The sequence below is a fragment of the Ambystoma mexicanum genome, chromosome 2q (assembly GCF_040938575.1).
Source record: "Ambystoma mexicanum isolate Mex_15411 chromosome 2q, UKY_AmexF1_1, whole genome shotgun sequence".
NCBI classification, from domain to species: Eukaryota; Metazoa; Chordata; class Amphibia; order Caudata; family Ambystomatidae; genus Ambystoma; species Ambystoma mexicanum.
In genome coordinates this window covers 118,200,382-118,221,316 of record NC_090924.1, presented here as the reverse complement: position 1 = coordinate 118,221,316, position 20,935 = coordinate 118,200,382, and the positions used below count along the sequence as shown (strand labels likewise).

The following is a 20,935-nucleotide window of genomic DNA, read 5'->3' as shown; positions in this document are numbered from 1 at the left end:
CCCCGCACGCTCTCAGACCACTCGCCGATAACACTGGACATCAGCCTGGGTGACTCCCCACCTCCGGCTAAAAGGTGGAGAATGCCCTCTGCAATCCTTAGAGACCCCAGTATTTGTGAGGCATTACATACTGAAATCGAGGAGTTTCTGGAGTTGAACAAGGGTTCTTTGAGCACCTATGCTACCCTGTGGGAGGCATTCAAGGTTTGGGTCTGGGGTATTATACTGGGTAAATCCACAGGTATGCTGAAACCGGTGAGGAGGGAACTGGGTGTGGCTGAAGCCACAATAGATACATTACAGATGGAATATAGTGCCACATTGAACAAGGAAACCCTGTCTAAGATACACGCTTACCTCAGGGAATTTAATGAAATAGCCAATAGGGAAGTCTTGTACATGGCTGCCCCGTCTAAAGCCTGCAGATAAGGGGAGAGCAATAGGGCAGGGAGATTTCTGGCCAACATACTTAAAACAAACAGGCACCTTAATCCAATCGCTAGCATCCAGAACCCGGCTGAGGTCACGGTCAATAAAGAATGCAATATCATCACTACTTTTGCTGATTTTTACTCCGCTTTCTACTCTGATCACGATGTTAAAACCAGGGAAGACACGTTCAGATACCTAGACTCCCTTGATCTCCCAACACTCACTCAAACGACGCAAAACATTTTAGATCAACCCGTGACTATTGAAGAACTAAACAAGGCTATTAAATCTTTATCTGGTGGCCGCGCCCCGGCTCAGATGGCCTGACTGCCGAACTGTACAAAGAATTTCAAGGTGTATTGGCCCCACTATTACTGAAAGCATGGGAGGAGGCCATGAATTGTGGTGTCCTTCCAGACTTGATGCGTGAAGCAGTTATTACGGTCCTTCTGAATCCACGCACAGGATATGGCCTCCTACAGCCCCCTCTCCCTAATCAATACTGATGTGAAAATCTTCGCTAAAGTACTGGCCACCAGACTCCTTCCGTACATGGCAATCCTGGTCCACCCTGATCAAGCTGGCTTCATACCAACTAGATCCACGGCTTTAAACCTGCGACGACTGTTCAATGTGCTGGCTCAAATAGACCCGGAGGCAAAGGCGGCCGTAGTGGCCCTCGATGCCGAAAAGGCCTTTGATTCCGTCTCCTGGACATACCTCTTCCTGGTACTCGAGAGGTTTGGACTTGGACCATATGTTATTAAATGCGTTTGGCTGCTATATACCCAACCATCCGCCAAGGTCCTAACCAATAACACCATGTCCCCTTCTTTCCATCTGCACAGGGGGACCAGACAGGGCTGCCCATTCTCGCCCATTCTGTTTGCCCTCACTATTGAACCGATGGCGGAATGTATTCGTCAACACCACTCGCACAGAGGACTCAGGATGACTGGCCCTCCCCAAATTATATCTCTGTATGCGGACGATACGCTGTTGTATGTCCGGGAACCACATGAGAATGTGCATCACATTATGGCTGACATACACAAGTTCTCGGAATACTCGGGATATAAAATCAATGTCCCCAAATCTGAAATCTTTCCTTTGACCCCTAATACAGGTGACCTATCTTGCATCACAGGGTTTAAGCCTGCCCCCACGCTGGTGAGATACCTGGGAATAATGGTGGCTAGAGATAGACAGCTGCTGTACTCACATAATCACGGCAAATTACTTCTCACTCTTTCGACCAAGCTCCACCTATGGGCTGATCTCCCTCTGTCCCTATACGGCCGAGTGACCCTACTTAAAATGGTAGTACTACCCAAACTCCTGTATCTCTTCAATAACATCCCGATCTGGCCCGGTAAACCCTTTTTTGTGAAACTTAGGTCATTGGCATCTTCCTTTATTTGGAACGGAAAAACTGCTAGGCTGGGGTGGGATAAAATGGTGGAGCCATACGCACAGGGCGGTATTGCGGCCCCTGATTTTGAATTGTATTGCATAGCAGCACGGGCACAATTTGTAAAGCATTTGGTTGACCCTGAAGACACAACCCCACACATTCTTCTCGAAAAGCACACAGTCCGCCCTAACGACATACAATCGGTCCTTTTGAACCCCACCTATAGTAACGACTGCTCGTTCGAACCGGTATACGTCACCACACGAGCATGGTCCGGGGTCTATAAAAGGATTGGCCTGGAAGTCGCCTATGACCCAGATATACCCCTGTGGAACTTCTCCAGTGTTTCCCCGACTTTCGACAGGGCCCTTCAGCGAACCTGGGACCCAAATAAACCCTTCAGGTTACGAGATATGTTCCGTGATGGCACGTTTTGTGAACTTGCAGATTTCACGAGGGCGGTGGGGGGGAGGGATCAGCTTAAGCGTCTTCAATACTATCGTATGAGAACCGCTTTTGCTGCCAAATGGCCTTCCTTCCCGGTAGAACCCCAGGCACATGAGTGCATCAGAGCCATGGTGACGACGGACGGTCATGGTAAGGGAATCTCATCGCTATACACCCTGGTGCAATCACACTCCCCCTCACGAAACACTATCAGAGAAACCTGGGAGCGGGATGTGGGTACCCAGATCGATGGCGTGAGATGGACCCGATATTGTCAACTCACCAAACGGTCTCCATGAACTCTGGGCTCCGGCTGATCCAATTTAAGATCCTGAACCAGCTACATTACTCCCCGGCCAGACTAGCTAAGTTTGTGGAGGGTTGCACAGGGACATGTTTGAAATGAGGCGCTCCTGATGCTGGGGCGTATCATATGTACTGGTCATGCCCTGTTATCGCAAACATTTGGCGAGAACTGGCTGAGCTCCATGAGGAGATAACGGCGATCACAGCCACTCTCTCCCCCCTAAAATACCTGCTTGGTGACATTGGGAAGGTGAAGGAGACCACGAGAAGATTATTTAACATCTCATGTATTATTGCCAAACGCTGCATCCTCAAATGTTGGAAATCCACTGCAGGGCCTACCCGATCCAATTTCCTGAGAGACTTGTGTATGGTGAACGATGACGAGGAACTCTTTGTTTTATCAGTCCCGACGCCCTGTCGTCCTAAAGATATATGGTCGCTACTATGTTTGTATTTATGTGATTTGATGTCCGATGCCGATGTAACACCTACCCCGACGCCTTAGGTGCCGATACCTGTCTTATTGCCACGGATGTATGCCATTGTCGATATTATACATATGCTATACTCCACTGTTTACGAGAACTGTCTTGCTGTGAATGTTCCCTCAATAAACAAAGTTTAAAAAAAAAAAAAGTTGAATTCCACTTTCTCTGAACCTGCATTAGCTACAGGGCGATGCAAAGGAGGAAGAACCAGGTGTTCTTCAGCTGTTATCGGGGAAAGTATTTGCAAGGGTTGCAGCTGGAGCAGACTGGCTAGCGAGTATCATTTTGCTGGGAGAAGGGATGTGCCTCTCCGGCTTATAATAGAGCCGATCCAAAGTCTTGTTAAAAAAGACATGCTTGGATTCCTGGATTCCAAGTGCAAGGGTCAAAATGGCCTGGCCTTTCACCTAAATAAATCAAGAATGAGAATAGTACTGCATTTCCAGCACAGAGGTCCGACAGGTTTATTTCTAAAAGTTTAACCCATTTCTTTTTTTTAAATAACATCTTCATTCTTAATAAAAACCAAATGATCTTTCTGATGAAATACTAGAAGGGAGACGACTGGGAAGGAAAATAAGAGACAGATAAAAGGGACCAGAGGGGAGGCAGTTGAAGGACAAATACAGTGCCATCTTGATCAATAGAACAAATGCCATGTTTCATGAAAAATAGAGGGGACAAGAGGACAATGGAACATAGGAGCATGCAAACGAGCTTGCGCTGTAGCCACATACAAAAGCCCCACGTATTTCACATATCAGGAGTGGAGTGTGTGGGGCCTTGCTAATAATGGATTAATGTATTCATTTTGAAAGTAAAAGCAAAGTCAGCACTGCTATCTAGTGGAGTTTGTTTTCGACATTTTCGTACTTGGAGATGATCCAAACCGAAATAGGCCATATGTTCCTCTTTAGAATGATTTATCTTATGGAGCCTATATTTTAAAAGTAGCAATTTGGAGTTCATTATCGGATTCCCGAAGTTAGAGGGCTGAAACACTTCAGTTAGCCACTTGTCAGAGAATATTTAAATAGACTATTTCATCAAATGGCTCCTTGTATTCAAATAATCCTCCATCAAACAGTAGCCGTTCAAGTTCTATTGGGGAAATGGACCACGGCAAGGTTACGTCTATTCCAATAATGCAAATATTTCTACATTTGATTGTGCAGTTCAGTTAAAGAATAGAGTAATAATATATGTGATTTGGAATTCACTAACTCACATCAAATTAAATATCCAGCTCTTTATTATGGTTGCAGAATCTATGTAACCTTCCACTTAGTAACTATGCAAATATGCAGACTTTATATGTTTTCCAAGGTTTGCATTGTAATCTGTGTGATGAGAAGCTTAGTTCCCGAAAAATGTTTTTTTTTTTTAAAAAAAGGTTGCTCAGTTCCTTGTCCTTTATGCAGCTTTGGAAATGAGCTTCCAGGTAACCTGCCTCTCTGCCCCTACATCTCTTATAGGCGAGGATTTATTTTGGTTCAATGCAAAATTCATCTGAGCTCTTATCTCGCCGCATGTCATGCAACTGGAGCCCCTCGAGTGAGTCCTCGTTTGTGTATGCTCCGTGTTCCTTTTCCATCATAAATGAACGACTAGAAGGGCTGCATCAGCATCTTCTGTGATTTCTTTTGCTTCAAAGGAATTATGCAGCAGTGAAGGGCACATTTTGGTCCACTCTGGAAAAACCCAGTTTCCTGTGATATTTCCAACGGAAACAATGGATAAGCACTGATGAACCTAGATTTTGAAAAATGTTGAAAACCTTGGAAAAACACAAACTCTGAAAGAGCTAACCTTAAGTATACACCCATAAATCCCGTTTCCTGGAGGGGGTTTGGCCTCTCCTACTCCCTGCTTGAATGGGTGTATGCGCTCCAAATATGCTACTAATAATTTCGGGGGTGGTAGACTTAACATGCAGCTCACGCGGTCTGTACTCCAAGCGGTTATATAACCATTAGTTTCTAAAGTTCGATTTCAATGGTGATGACTGTGACATCATCAACAGGGAAAAATGGGCTTGGGTGATTACAGTGCAGCGTCGCGAAGCACTGCAAGGTAAGTTTCATTTTTTTTAATTAAACGCATAGGAAACTACACGGGTGCTAAGAGGTGAGGTGGCAGGGAAGTGCTGCTAGCTAGCAGCACTCAGGCTCTCCGAATACAGGCTTGTACTAGAGAATACAGCCCACGTTCCGAGCTTCCTATTTGGCCAGCACACCCTTCTAGGTTGCTAATGGGTGCTACATACATAAAACCTCTTGCTCTGTCCTTTTGGGGGGATGGGGCGAGTGCACCCATTTCTTTCACGCTGAGTAGTGGATAGGAACAGGTGCCTTCCTCAGTCTATGCAAATGGTGCAGCAGGCGCCTGAAAGGCCTAGTCCCAGCAAAGGCTTTGTGCAGGTGGGTAGCAGAATGGTAGCATGGGCACAAAGTATACTGTCACGCTGGCCTGAGTTAATGGCTACACACACCCCCCTCCCCATGAGTGTGTGGAATACTGAATGCAGACAAGTCACACCTACAGTTTGTGCTGGGTAGTGGTTGCACACAGACCCTTCCTTCAGTCGTTAATCAGTGCTGGATACACATGTGCCACACCCTCAGTTACTACTGAATGATGGATAAACATAAGCTCACGACCTGGATGCATATTATTATTATGATTTCATTCTTGTAACGCGCCACATGTCCATAGGCCTCAAGGCGCATATATGCTGTGTGTGGTATACACATAGAACCCTCCCTCATTCAGTAATAAGTGATGGGTGCACAGGTTCCACTCCCTTAATCTGTTCTGAGTGGTCTAGACACACGCCAGTCACTCCCGTGAACTCTGCAGTCTACGCGCAGGCTGAGTGGTGCACAGGCGTGTGTCCCACATTCAATCTGCATTGAGTGGTGGGTGCGCAAAAGGTTCTCTCAGCTCCCTGAGCCTGACTCACCGGTGACACACGCACACATAGCTGAGGTCTTCAGATACTTACACCCGCTCTTCCACCTTTTGCTGCTGGGTCTCATGGGTCTTCTTCATGCGTTCAATCTCTTCCATGACCTCACTCTGGTTCCCGAGCAGCTGTGAAACACGACAGGCACATGGGTCATCCACTGCAGTAGGTTTGGTGTCAGGGAAACATTTCCTGGGCCACATCGGACAGAAATCACACACTAATAGCAGTTTTCTGAAGTGCGTCATGTTTTGAGTAAATACAATGCAAGGCAAAGGGATTTGAAAGTGGCCACATTTTTCTTTTGCTCGTTTGCTTTTTTCAGATAACCCAAAAGCCAACCTGATGCCCATCTGCAATCCGTTCTGTAAAATGAATGATGTGTTACTAAATCGACAGAGAAGTGCTTTAAAAAGGGTTTGAGCGGTTTCCCACAAACCCTAACTTGTATTCTAACATGGATTGGGGATGTTCTCTTCCAAATACTTTTTTAAAAAAGGAAGAGTAATATGCTCTATCTTAAAGCGCGTTGGATATAGTTTCATAAAAGGTTGACCCGGTTTAAAACTGCCAGAGCTGGCAGCTATTTTGCTCCTGTGTGTAGACTTGCAGAGGGTTAGCTTGACACCAGCAGCTACCAGGAGCTACTTTCGGTTCCCATCACCAACTGGCGCCATAGAAACCATACTCCTTTTTTAATGGGTTTGGAAATGTGCCTGAAGGAATGCCAGGATGCAATCGGAAGACTCTTAATCCAAAATGTGCCATATTTAATAAATGTTCATAGTTTGTCTCTTGTGTGGAAGTTTGATTTACAACTCAGTATGGATACACAGGAGCTGCATTTAGCTCATGATCAAGTGTCTAGGGAGGATAGCTCAGGGGCAACACGCTTGCCTTGGAAACAAGAAAACTTGAAGCCTTGGAAACAAGACAACTTGGAGCAACACAGGTTCGATCCCCGGGTCCGCGCTTAGAAACAACCAATTATTATTTTATAATGTATATCTTGTTTCGATGCCCGCATGATATAATTTAGAGAAACCATTGCAATCGGTAATGCCCCAAACGCACACGGGACACAGCTGTTAAACAGTTAAAGCTATAGTCATCCTCACCAGACACCTATAAGCAATAACCACGCCATTTGCCACTTTTGGATACAAATCACGATATGAAGCACCATAGTAGCCCAAATCAGGCCCTGTTCAGGGCTGGACCATAGGGAACTCTGGAGATTTCCCGGTAGGCCTCGGCACTCTGGGCCTCTTTGGTGTTGCATTTCGAATTTTTCCCATAGGAAAATGGTTGGGCTTGGTGAAAAGTACCCTTGGAGAATAAACTACTCATCCAATCTGCTCCAGTTAACTAGTTGCAGGCACGTTCCCACTCATGCTACTGTACTTCCTTAAGTGATGGTCGCCAAGGACAATCTGTGCACACCAAAGCAATGCCAGGAGTTATGATTCTTTTGAAACCTTCCAGCCCTCACCTACATTCTTTTGCTAATGGCACCCTGAGTGGGACAGGTATGCCTAGACATTGGTCCTCTGCCCGCCCGCCTAGAGGGCCAAGGTACATCGTACTGACGATGCCCAATGAGGCAAAAACATGCCTCGGGATGCTTGGTCTTTCCTGCAGAGGAGATGTGACTTAGCAGTTTGGGCTGGAATGGCCCTTTTGGGGTGGGACCAAACCTGCTTTTCATATGGTCTTCAAACTTCTGTAATAGCATTGCATGCGGAAAAACAAGGGTCTGAAGGGTTGCCCACAGCAATGCCAGAGGTTATAATTCATTGAAAACCTTCAAGATATCAACCTCCCATTTTGTATATGTATAATCTTCATGACATCCCAGCCAAAGGCAGGACATTTTTACACATGAATACTGAATTATTCTGATGGCATTTCCTTAAAACATATATCTTAAAGGAACTGGGATATTGAATATTTTTTACTTTCAATTTTGTGTTCCTTCCACTGCTTATTTCTTAGCCACTGTTAATATGTTAAAACAAGTGCATTAACAAATACGAATAAAAAGATGTACTGGGAAAGAGAGACAATCTTACATTTTTTTCAAGTCTCCTGCGTTCGTGTTCTGAAGCCACAACTTCCTCTGGCTGAAAAAAAAAAAAACAAGCAGTAAATGTGTGAATTCAGAAAATATTTCCAAAGGATTGCTAGTTAGATTTTTCTTAATAAAATATTCCTTCCAGTGAGAGTCCCTCCCATATAATGCACGTTACAACACACTCCCAACTATGTATCAAGTGTAACCTGTTAAAACATGCTCTTTCCCATCATAATACCCACCAGTGCTTGGCTGTGAAGTAGTCCCCTGTATAATCTGTCCCACACTGAGCCTGTTACCAAAGCTGGGTATCCCTGAAAACTGGCACCCAAGGTGTCTCTGAGGTGTGCCCTATGCCTTGATCTGCTAAATCCACCTCAAAGGTTTAATCCGGAACATGGCCCCCTATGCCAGATACAAAATGAAGTCCCTTTTTATTATATCCCAAACCGAGCTGCAATGTCTACAATAAAAGTTCAATATCATTTGTAGAAGCCAATTTGTACAATCTTTAACACATTAAAGGGTAGAAAAAGTCCTACCCATAACCATTTAATTTTTCTTTTGGGATAGGACAAGGAGAGAACCCTCATTATAAAGGTCACACGATTCTAATGAGGACATACCTGCTTAAGAGATATTCCTACACTAAATACATTCTCCCTCTCAAGCATGCCAGCTGACATGGATGTACATGCTTACAACGGGTTACTGACACACGGAAATATCACCAGACACAATGATACGCCTAATTGCTAGGATGTTTATTAAGGCTCTTTTACAAGTGTTTGCGATTTTGGAAGGATAGAACATGCACTAAAAAGAAGTTCCCATCTGGGAGCAGCTCCTTCCTTCCATCCTTGTCATTCCAAGTGCTTTAATAATGAAGACTTTTTATTTTATATTATTTGGTTTAGTTGCAACGCAACTTTTCAAATATTTATACTCGCACAAAAACAGACAATTTCACATATAAATCATAAAATATACATAAAATAAGGCAAATTCGCACTCATACTGATCATAACACAAGGGTTAAGAATAACTTCATCAATTTAGATACCTAAAATAACCCAATGCCAACAATACATATTTACAATAGAATACCATCCCACACACAAATATACATACCCATCTAACTTAAAACGAAAGAAAAATTAAGAACAATAAGACCACATAAGAAGATACCATCACAAGGCATGTATAACCCTTGACTTAATCCACATTATAGATGGATAAAATACCCACCATTCTATGGTATTAGTCTTAACTCCCAGTATCTTTTTGTATTTCTTCTTCTCGTGGTAATATCATTTTTAAAAATTGGACTATCGCTATCTGTACCCTCTCCCTTGGATTTGAGAACAACATTTGCCATATTTGATCGTTTGCAACCTCAGTATGGTTCGCAAACACATTATCAAAGTATCTTGCACAAACCTTCTTTAGAGCACAACATTCCACCAACAAGTGTTGTAGGGTTTTCCTTTGATCTGCTGCTAAACAGTATCTGCAATAATTTTGTTGCATAGAAATCAGTTTCCGCCTACACAGGACGTCATGGGTGCCCCATAGGTTGAATCTGAACAGCAAGTATTCAGCCCGAATCATCGGGGACGGACATATCACTAGGTATGGTGCCATCATTCCATGACACTTTACTACAAAATACCAGATATTAAAATCTTTATATTGAGTGCACTTAGATAGATTCCTAGCCCAGTCCGCTTGAAAGATTCTCTTTCGCACGCTCAGGGTTCGAAATCAATAATTCCAGGGTCACATCAGCCTCAACCAAAAAATCCAACACACAGTTCCGCCATATCTTTGGGAATGCATTTCTAGATTTTAGAAAGGCATAACCAATCACCTCTAAGATGGTTCCACTTTTTACGCCCAGCCGACATTTGCGTAAGAAGGCACAGAGCCTGGGAATAGAGGGATAACAGCCCAAATTCATACTGTATAAACGCGATCGGAACAGTATTGGGTAGAACTAAAATCTGCTTCCAATACCATGATTCCAGCGCCTCCCAGGACTGCCGTTTATCGAGCAACCTACCCTCGACACCATATAGCATGATCGGCATCACTTTCATTTTGTTGAACGACACAATGTGCTTCAGGGAGAATTTCCCAATTTTTTTAATTAAAATTTGAGTCTGGGAAATTAAGTGCTGTAATTTATTCCGTCCTGATGCCGCCTCATCGCACCTGATTTGCCTATTGGTAATATCAACCCCTAAGTATTTGTAGTTGGACACCCTTGCTAATTTAATATCTTGGAGCGTCCATAATAAAGAGGGGAAGAGGCTCCTAGGCCCCAAGGTGGCACTACAACTTATTATTTTGGATTTGGTGACATTAATTATAAGTTTATTTGCTTGGACATAATCCCCAAACCTTGCCTGCATACGTTGTAGACCTTGTGGGGTTTGATATAATAACACAAGGTCGTCCGCGTATAGCAGATATGGAATTTGCTGGTCACCAATCCTCAGGGCATCCCCCTTACAGTTCACAAATTCACGCCCCAAATCTATGATAAAGAAATTGAATAGAAAAGCTGCCATTGCACATCCCTGTTTTAGACCACGCTGGGTCTCAATTTCTGGTGATAGCTTCCCATCTAGGCTGATACACACTCTCATTGATGTTTTTCAGTGGAACATGATTATTAATGACAGGAGGGAGGCAGAGCACTCATACGATTCCAATTTTTGGAACAACAAGTCTATCAACTGAGTCGAAGGCGGCTCTAAAATCGATGAACCCCATATACAGGGGCTGCCTTTGTTCAGCCTGCTGAGCTTGAATCAAGTTCAATGTTATTATATTTGGAATAGTTCCAAGGCCCTTTACAAAACCTGTTTGCAGAGGATCTGTTAGTTTTTTAGTCTTTACCCATGTCTGTTAATTTCTTAAGATTAACCGACAGTACAATTTCCCAGGTACATCGAGCAGAGAGATAGGCCGATAACTGCTCGGATCTTGTCTATCCCCCTTTTTACATATTGGGATAGTAATCGCCTGAGTCCATGAACTGGGCAACATCTGAGTTGCACTTACCAACGAAAAGATTTTATACTATATAGATGCCCATAATTCAGGATATATTTTTAGCTCAAAGTTAGAGAGGCCATCAGGACCCCTCGCCCTTGAGTTACTGGCCGTGTTAATCAGAAATAAGATATCAGGTAGGTCAAAGTCCAAATGGAAAGCCAACGAAGGGCTGACATATTCAGCTAGCTCACTGGGAGCCGAACGGGCATACAGACGAGTAAGGTGGGCTACCCACATCTGTGTTTGCACTGCACTCGCCTGCGGAACAAGTTGTGGGGCAACAACAGAATAATTTATGGCAGACCACATTTTCGCAATATTCTTGCCCGCTAATATTTTTAACATGTTGGCTCCATCCTCTTGGAACAGAGCAGCACGGTGGCCTCTTACCCAATTTCTATAAGAGGTTCTCAGGCTAGTGGTTAGAGATTTTCTGACATAAGCAGGTTCTTTTTGCTCTTCTCTAAGTTCAGCGCAAAATCTCGCTTTCCTTTCTTTCACCTCCTTGTCATAGACATCCAGATGTGATGTTATTTGCTTTCTTTTACAAGTTTGTTGCTGAAAAACCTGAATTAAGTCAGATCGAACGTTACTAACATTCCCATCCAATAGGCCATAATCAGGGAGACCTAGTCTCAACAGTCGCTCCAAATTGATTACATCGTTCTCCGACCATCAGAGTCTATTCCCTCCAGCATTCACTACACACACACCTTTCAAGTACATTGGGTCATTTCTGTCCCCTGTCCGGGCAACCCCCCATTTTGCTTTCAATATATTGTGGTCAGTTGCATCAGATTTGTACACACAAAAGTTTGTAACTGCCGGCCACAAGGCCTCATTCACATATATGTAGTCAATGATTGAACTACTTTCGCCCTTTTGCCACGTCGGAGCTGGGGGGTTATCTGTTTCGAACGCCCCATTAATAGCCATCAGCCCTCTAGCTTTCACTAAAGAGGCCCACCGTCTAGATCTTAATTTATTTTTATTACTGAGTTCACTCAGGCAATTTAAATTCAAATCACCCGCTACTACTAATGCTCTTACATTTTGCTCCAGTACTACCAGATCTAAGATTGAATTTAGATCCTGAAAAAAACTATCGTCAGACATGGCAATCGGGTTCCAGTAAATATTCAAAATTGCATATCGTTGAGCGCCAGCCATTACTTTCACCAACAACATATATTTATTTGGCATAGCCCACAATTCCGAGGTCAGCCCTCTACCCATTTTTATCGCTGTTAAGATCCCTGACATTGGACGACCTACCACGGGTTTAATTGCGGGGTTCAGGTGGAGTTCATGATTATCCCAAATGGGGACATCGGTAAGCCAAGTCTCTTGAAAAAGGACAATATCACAATTACCCAGTTCACTATGGTCATTGTTTATGAGATGCCTGAATCCCCTGGTGTTCCAACTTACCAGGGATATCTGCTTCACTCCCACACCTCCCTCACATTACTTCTGTGTTCTCATACTGCTACTCGTACCAGAAGTTAAACGGGGCTGTGGTACCAGTTCTTTCATAGTTCCCCTTGCACCGCCCCTCTGAATACTCCCAAAATGACTAGGAGTGGTCGGCCTTGATATTCAGTCTAGCACAGTTGATAGAACAAAACCCAGGGCATATAGATCTTCTTTGGCCTGCCAGATTACATTTTGCACACCCTAGATTTAAACCACAAGTTTACCGAGTTTAGGTGGCCTTTCACAGAGAATTCAACTAATGCCATATCAGATGACACAACATCATCTAATTGTGGGATCTCAGAGAAGATTGCCATCACTGCCCGCCTATTTAGGTCAGATTGTGCACATGGCGGCCTCCTACAAGCCAAAACTAGTGCATACGATGCGGGCATGCTCCTAGCAGGGGGCTTATAGGCTCTTCCTTCATTATGAGGGAACGTATCAGTCGGGGCAGGACGCTCTGTTTGTTGATTGTGTCCTTGCATTTTATTCAGGGCACTCTCAATAAGGGACATTATCGCCCCTGACATATGTGAGAGGTCTCCATTATTTCTTTTTGTAACGGATGATCTTGGGATTGGAGGGGAACACCACACCCCAAAGGAGCTGCCAGCCCCAGAATCTTCTTGGGCTCCATGGACCCTTCTCTTACTTGAGATATTTTATCAGGTGTAGTTCTACCCGGGCCCACTGTCACTGGCCCCACTGGTCTCTCTGACAGCAGTCCACTAAAAGGCGTATGATGGCTATTTACGCCTCCAATTGTACTGATTTGGGGCGGAGGAATTAGTAAGGCTGGAGTTACTTCTGCCATATAAGCATCAACAGCTTTCCGAATTTCGGCCCGCTGTAGATCACGGGGTGAATCTTTTACCCCTGGATCACAATTCGATCTAGGCGGGGCTTTTACACTTTGTGTCGCCTCTGTATTTGTACTTTTGCCCACATCGCTATCTTTTTTTGATAACTCCTCCATAAGATTGTCCAAAGGAGGATACTCCAATGCATGGACTGGGCGAAAATTCAAGGACTCGTTTCTTCTCTCCAAAGCCAATACCTGATATTTTTGCTTAATGGCCTGCAAGGCTGCTATAGTGGTACTTTTTGGGACTGAAATCACCTTAAAGAACTGTTTTACCGAAGATTTCCCCTTTTTTTCGGAATTTGTTGGTTCTTTGGGAATTTCTTTGAAGTTTCTTTCCCTGCCACCTTACCTTTTTTATTTACTTGACTAACAGGTGGCTCGGCCATGTCTGCCTTCTTACCCTTTAGTTGCTCACGTTGCGCTACCACACTGGCAGACGGCAATTTTTGCAAATTATTTTCACCCACAGCTGCCAGACCTAGCCCTCCCATTCAGCTTTCATAAATGATGTCATCAAAACATGGGATTACTGATTTAACCACATTCGTGTTTTTGTAGGCATTGGGGTCATTTCCAGCGATTTGACTGTTATCTACATCACTTTGCGTTTCATAAACCACTGAGTTCATAGGGGCCTTCAATTCACTTGTTGACACTCTCTTATCAAATACTTTGACAGTTTGACATACATTCTTCACTTGCCACTCCATAATTTTTCCCACGCATTCACTCTGTACAATTACTTTCTGTTCACATGCATTCAGGGCACTGGACATTGAAGCTAACGCAAGATTCATAGAATGAAGCGCAATTCCCCATACATTATCAGGCTGCTGTATAATCACAGAGGTATTCATACTTTGATTATTGGTTGATGATTTTATTGATATCAGGGCATCCTTCACTGAGAGCGAGTCAATTATACTGTTCTCAGAGAACACTACTGGTGAGGCTGATACATTTTCAGGAAGGAGGTTATCAGAAAACACAGAATCATTAGCATCCAAAACTATTACCAAGACATCCCCTCCGTCCTCTGCCCGTTCCGGAGGCACTGCCAAGCCCTGTAGCATGATCCCTGTTGCAGGGACTGACTCTAATAATGCTGTGTCTAATATTGAGCACTCCCCCATCGGGCATCCGGCCCCCCCCACCTTGTTTTGCTCCAATGTTCGTGGTTTATTAGGGGCGGCATCAGGTTTCATTGACACAGGCAGTTTTTCCATCCCTGGCGCTCCCGTCTCACAGCTACTTTGGGAGGCATTCCCAGCTTGAGCACGGAACGCAGACAGCAAACCATTACAAAATGTGCAAATGTCCGCGTTTCCCGCTGCATTGTCCTTTGAACCACCCCTTCTTGGAGTGGAACATACGCGCGGGCATACCTGTTTTCAAAGATAAACGAATCATGTTCTCCCCCCGCTTACTTTCACCAACCTCTTTTGTTGCTGAGACACCTGGAGAGCCCTGCAGCCGCGACGAAGCGGCAAAGCGGGACTCTCCGGGGCTCACTCGGGTGCGCGCGCACGGTGCGTGCGCATGCACTATTTTATACTCCCACAACGTGAGGTACACAGCCTAAACAGAGAAAAAAGGGGTATAAGTATTCATGAAATATAATAAATGCCCTGCTATTATGTCCTTTTGTATCCTTGTGTGTATCTTCACCTTATGGGGAACGTAGTCTTTAAGCCGTGGTCCGTAATTAGAAAGCAGTCCAGGAACCGTGCAGAAGGGTCTGCGGCAAAGCGGGACTCTCTCGGGTGCGCAAAGAAGACTTCTTCCGCGTGACAGGCCTCCGTGCTGACCGTATGCAAATCAGACTTAGTCAAGATGTCGAGGTCAATGACAACTTTCTTCTGATTATTCGCTGAGCATATGGGTAATAGCTGTATCAAACGCCCATCAGTTTTTTTCCAGGATATCTCAAATCTCTTTTCGGGCAGTAGGCCCAATTCAAAATCGGTTCCTTTTTGCTGTAAAGTCTCTGTCCAGAATCACTCACAGTCTTCTGAACACTTTGGCCCAGAGATGTCCGTCTTGGTGGGAGAGTGACCAGTTGCATAGCTTCACCAAAGTGTTGTAGGCACTCTTGCTGAAGCTGTAGGTTTGGTAGGTGCAGGTTCCAGAGCTTTTCACAGGGGTGCTATGGGCCCAGAGGGCGTTTAGGTGCCTGCTGGGATTGTGGCTCACCTCCCTATTTTAGGATCCTGAACCAAATGTGTTCTTGCCCCATCTTTCTCACATCCTCACCGAGCCGCTGCTCTTTCATGCTTATGGGCCTTGCACTAACTCTCATTGCTGGCGCTAAAGCGGTCTACTGTCCTTCCTACTCGACACTCCACTGCATGCTTATTCGCTCTTTTCACTTCTCCCAGACAAGACTGTTTCTTCCTATACCTCCATGGTACTTCCCACCGTCCTCCCTCATCATCACCTGCTTCTTCTCTCCTCCAATTGTGTCTTCTGCCTCCTTCTGACCTCTACAGCTGCTTCTCCTGGGTGTTTTCTTCTGTCCCTTGTCTTTACTCCCTCTGACATCTTCTCTCTCTATCCCTTCTCCTGTACCTCTTACACCGCCTACTGCTACCCCAAAACCTTCTGTCCCTCCAACTCCGCCTGCACATCCAACTTCCACTCCTGCACTTCCAACTCCTACCCCTTCAACTCCTCCCACTTCCCCAACTACCTCTGCACCACAGTCCTCACGCCTCACCTCCTGTTTCTTCTCCTCTCCTCTGATTGTGTCTCCTGGCTCTTCCACCCTCTCCAGCTGCTACTCATTTAGAGGTTTTCTTCTCTCCCTTGCCTTTACTCCCTCTAACATCTTCTGTCTCTTTCCCTTCTCCTATACCTCCAACACCACTTGTTCTTACACCAGCTCTTGCTATACCAACACTCCTGTTCCTCCAACTCATCCTGCACTTCCAACTCCTCTTGAACGTCTAAATCCTCCAATACCTCCAACTCCTCCAGCACCAGCAACTCTTCCAACTCCTCCAACCCCTCCTGTTCCAGCAGCTTCTCCTGCTTCAGCAACTCCTCCTGCTCCTCAACAGCCTTCACTCCTCTGCTTGCTGCTCTGCTTTTCCAAACCCCCATACCCCTCTGTTCCCTAGGTGGGTTTTTATAGTGATGCCTTCTTCTTCTTCTTCCCCCTGGGGAATTGCCTGCAGCGCAATGTGCTTAACTATCCCCTTAGAATTGGTAGATTTGTATGTGTTTCCTGCACCCAGCTTTATCTACTCTCACATTGCCACTCGGACAGAGTATCTGAAATAACGGTCTTCCATCTTGGATATGACAGGATTGCACATACGCAGGTGCACGCATTGGTCGAGCTCTGCAGGTGAAGCAAGCAGGAGCCAAACCTGCTCCACATTATGCAGCTCTGTTACCACGAGTGTTGCATACATGCTGTCATTGAGCTGTGTAAATATCACAGCACTACCACAAGAGGGAAAATACTGCAGACCCTGGCTGACTGTGGATGTCAAAATATTATGCAGAGTCTGAAGGTCAGTAGCAGCTGTGCGAGTGATGTGGTGGTCTCCTGCCTGAAGCCCCCAGTGCTGTGATTGGGTCCGGGGATCTTCCCATGACCTCCCCGGGCTCCATATCACATAACGAATGTCAAAGCATGGGAGAACCATCTAAAGACCGTGGTTAACATTTCCTTCCAGGGTCTTCGGGCATGGATAATTTCAACTCTTACTATTGCTTTCTTCTTCCAAACTGTTGCAGCTTTGTTCCAGGCAGTTCTCCTTCTCGAAATCCTTGCTTCAGTATCCTCTCTTTGAGCAAGGTAGCACAATCGGGCCCTTATGACTCCTTTGGGATACATACCTTCAAAGATGTCGCCCAGCTCCTTTTATACTCCTTTAACAGGTGCTCGTCTTTGGGCCTCGAATAGAATAAATTGGGCCTCATTATGAGTTTGGTGGTACCTCAGCAGTAAATTCACTGAGATACCATCAAATAGATTTTCTGTTACCGCCACTTAGTCTGGCAAAATTACCACCGGATTACAAGTGGCGGTATGGCGGTATTAGTCCCCATTTATGGAGTCCATAGAACTTCATGGGGATTTCTGTGAAATTACCACCGGCAGTAATTCCATGGAGGTGATTCCACCAAAATGGCATTTTTGGTGGTAAGGTGGCAGAATTACCTTCAGCATTTTCCCGGAGGTTTTTTCTCCACCTTACTCCAAACCCATAGTTCGGTGCTGCAATAATGCGCCAGTAATTACCACTGGCCGTCAGGCCGAGTACGATAGTTAATTTCACATCCTTACTGTTCATGGGCTGTAAGAATGTCACCGTATTTTTCCTTGTTCCCTCCCTTGCCTTGAAGCGCTTTGAAACACATAGTGCATAGGCGCTATATAAATAAACTGTCATATCATATCACTGCATTACCACCGTTTTTGGCCAACAGCCTAACTCATAATAAGGCCCATTTGGACCTTATGTTAGTTTGAACTCTTGCTCCTGATTTGTTATTCCCCAAGCACTTATTATTCCCTCTCTTTAGGGTATTTAAATTGTATCCTTCAGATGTGAAACTTTCCTAAGAGTTTCAATTAGTAGTAATGAGAGCTGGGTGTATTTTAAGCTATGCGTATCATTCAGCACGGTTACATGTCTTTATGTCGATGTAATTTATAGAGAATACCCATATATCGAATCTTTTATCTTGAAAAGGTTTATAGTGACTGCATTTATTTGCATTTTTAGTGAAACTCCCGTTTCCCACCCCTAAAAACCCATCCCAAACGTTTCCAGAAAATATTTAACGCTTTACCCCACCCTAAATACATTCACTATAAAGGTTCAATGTATAGGATTCGATATAAACACTGTATACCTTCAGCACCACCTTGAAACACCCCCTATGCAGCATGTGGTGCTGCATGTTTGCTTCACTGTTGCACTGAGAACAGTGAGCCTGGCATGCACAAGGCTCCTCTCTTTCGGTTCCTGTCAAGTAACATTGAGATTTGGCTTCTCCCAAACTCTGTGCGAGCCGGGCATTGCAGACTTGGTGATTTTCAAAAGGCTCTAACTGGAAGTGTATCTCCTGCTTTGCCAGCAGGTGTTGTTAGGTATCTTGGTAAAGTATATCACATGGAGATATCCACTGTTTAAGAGACTAAAATATGTCTAATCAAATCACATTCTCATATAGATATTTTAGGTGCCTGTAAAATATACTAAAAATTTAATTTTTATAAGCCTTGATAACTTTTAGGACATGAAAAAAACTAAGAAGGTAAAAAGTTCATTTTAAAAAAACGAAATGAATCTCCTTTCTATAAAGAATAAAGTAGAAACTTACAAATCCTCAATTGGTGTTTGCAAAAGGATTTTTTGGGAGCCAGCAAAATATATTAAAGTTACAAATCCTGTACACTTAATTCACTAGAAAGATATGAAGCATATCAAAGAACAAGTTACAGGTCTATTTTTATACTTTCTGTAAAGGAATGAATTTATTTATGGTCAGGACAGAACATTGCATAGTTTAGAGATGTTTTGTATCTTCCACCGTGTATTCAATAATGGAGAAGACACAAATAGGAAAGAAAGACAGGAAATTACCAAACAAATCCCATGGTTTCCTATGTAGAAGAAGACAAGGTAAATTGACTTCCCTCTGGAGTATTGTATTTCTCCATAGTTGTTTCTTAATTAATGTAGCAGTTAGATAAGATATGTTCTTGATAACCACAGATTACAGGACAGGAGAAGGGAGATGACGATTGGCAAAAACAGGGATCACGTTACAATTCACCACCACACACAAACATTAAGTACTAAAAAGATAATTTAGGTGTGCTGGAAGAGTTAACCCCTGAAGAATGTCCAGACCACAAGTTACAGCAGTCTAGGAAATAAACATGTTCGGTCAATAAATTCATATTAATCTATGGATTTTCAGCATTTACACTTAACATTGGTCTAATTTATTTTACAAAAATTGTCGGCTCCAGACATTGCGAAATGTGGTACATTCATTTTTTCAGCATAGCCCAGAATATAAGGGACTTTAATTTTTTTTGTATGCTATAGTTTACACAAAACCTTTCACACAATCACATTACTTACACATAAATAAAACTATACAGATTTTCTAACTATAAAACTAATAGCATATTAACACAATTACAAACAGTTACAGCAAGATATCATAACTATTAATTTTGAGTTAATTATTTTTTGTCAAGTTGGGTCACATTTAATGTATGTATTTTTCTTGTCTTCAAAGTTTTTTATGCTGCAGCGTGTTTTTATGTAGGTTGGATTTTGATATAAACGTCAGGAATGTGTATGTTTTCATGAATAATATGTTATTGTAACAAACATTTTCAAGTTGTATTTCTTTTGCAAATGCCTATACATTTTTCTAATTTGATTAAAACTAATGTAGTCTCTTAAACAGTGCATATGCAAATGTGATATCCATTATCTTACTTTAATGGTGTTATTGACCAGGCTGTTCCGAGCTTGTAAAAAGGTTTAGTAGAAATCTTGCTCATCAACTTTAGCTAGTGTACTTAGGTATCTTGGGCCATGTAGTCTAGATAGCAAGAGAACAATCCTCTCCCAAAGTGACCTCAAATGAGGTAATAACACATCTCTAAGGCAGCAGTGGGCCAACACGATCCCGTCTCATACGACATTGGGGAAGCACATAGTATAGCAGCCGGGCTAACCACACTACTACCAGCCTGCTACACCGTCATGTCAGAAGGGGTAATTTGGGGAAATCCCCACAGTGAGAAAGTGCATGTTCATTTACTGCAAAGGTTACATTCTAGTGAAACAGGAGAAAAAATCCTTTTTATTAAACTACAATCACATAGCCAAAAATACACCTACAGAAGTCTTCTCTATCTGTATCAGACCATGCTAACGCATCAGAAATCTCTGCCTATAAAACCTCCTCCCAAAAAATGGGTAGAAAAGGTGTCACTTTTCTAAGGGCAAGCGCAAGGCCATCCAGATTAATACCATCAACCAGATCCCCCGACACCCTGTGCAGGAAACTAAACATCACAGTTACCCTCACCTCTTTCAGACAATGACATTCTAATGTTCTAATGGAATGTCATTGCGTGCAAGTTGACAGTCAAAAGAGTTGGAGTTCCCTCTGGCGTATGCAGCTGGGGTTATTATATTCGGAATAAACCTACAATATAACTAATAAGGACCTTTGGATTATTACATGTGAGGATGAGATGGAGAAATAACGCCAAGCACAATTTGGCGATCGACTTCCGGTCAATCAGCACCTGTGCGAGTCGGTGTGGGTGCTTGGAAGACTCGCTTCTGATCTCTTCAGTGGAGGTGCGATTGGTTGCGTGGTAAACAGCAGTCACACGTGGAGACGGACT

At 43.7% G+C, this 20,935-nt stretch overlaps 2 protein-coding genes across 3 annotated transcripts in view; one reads left to right on the top strand and one right to left on the bottom strand.

Annotated features, from left to right (window-relative positions):
* The window catches only part of CCDC78 (coiled-coil domain containing 78), a 455,951-nt gene that overhangs the window by 87,783 nt on the left and 347,233 nt on the right, over positions 1-20,935 (bottom strand). Inside the window, exons 12-13 of the mRNA XM_069647004.1 lie at positions 8,128-8,178; positions 6,095-6,183 (exon numbers count right to left, since the gene is read on the bottom strand). Coding sequence (XP_069503105.1) covers positions 6,095-6,183; positions 8,128-8,178 — 140 coding nt within the window. The remainder of the gene's footprint in view (positions 1-6,094; positions 6,184-8,127; positions 8,179-20,935) is intronic.
* Positions 1-20,935, top strand: part of ANTKMT (adenine nucleotide translocase lysine methyltransferase) — a 603,385-nt gene that overhangs the window by 447,344 nt on the left and 135,106 nt on the right. The window lies entirely within an intron of this gene.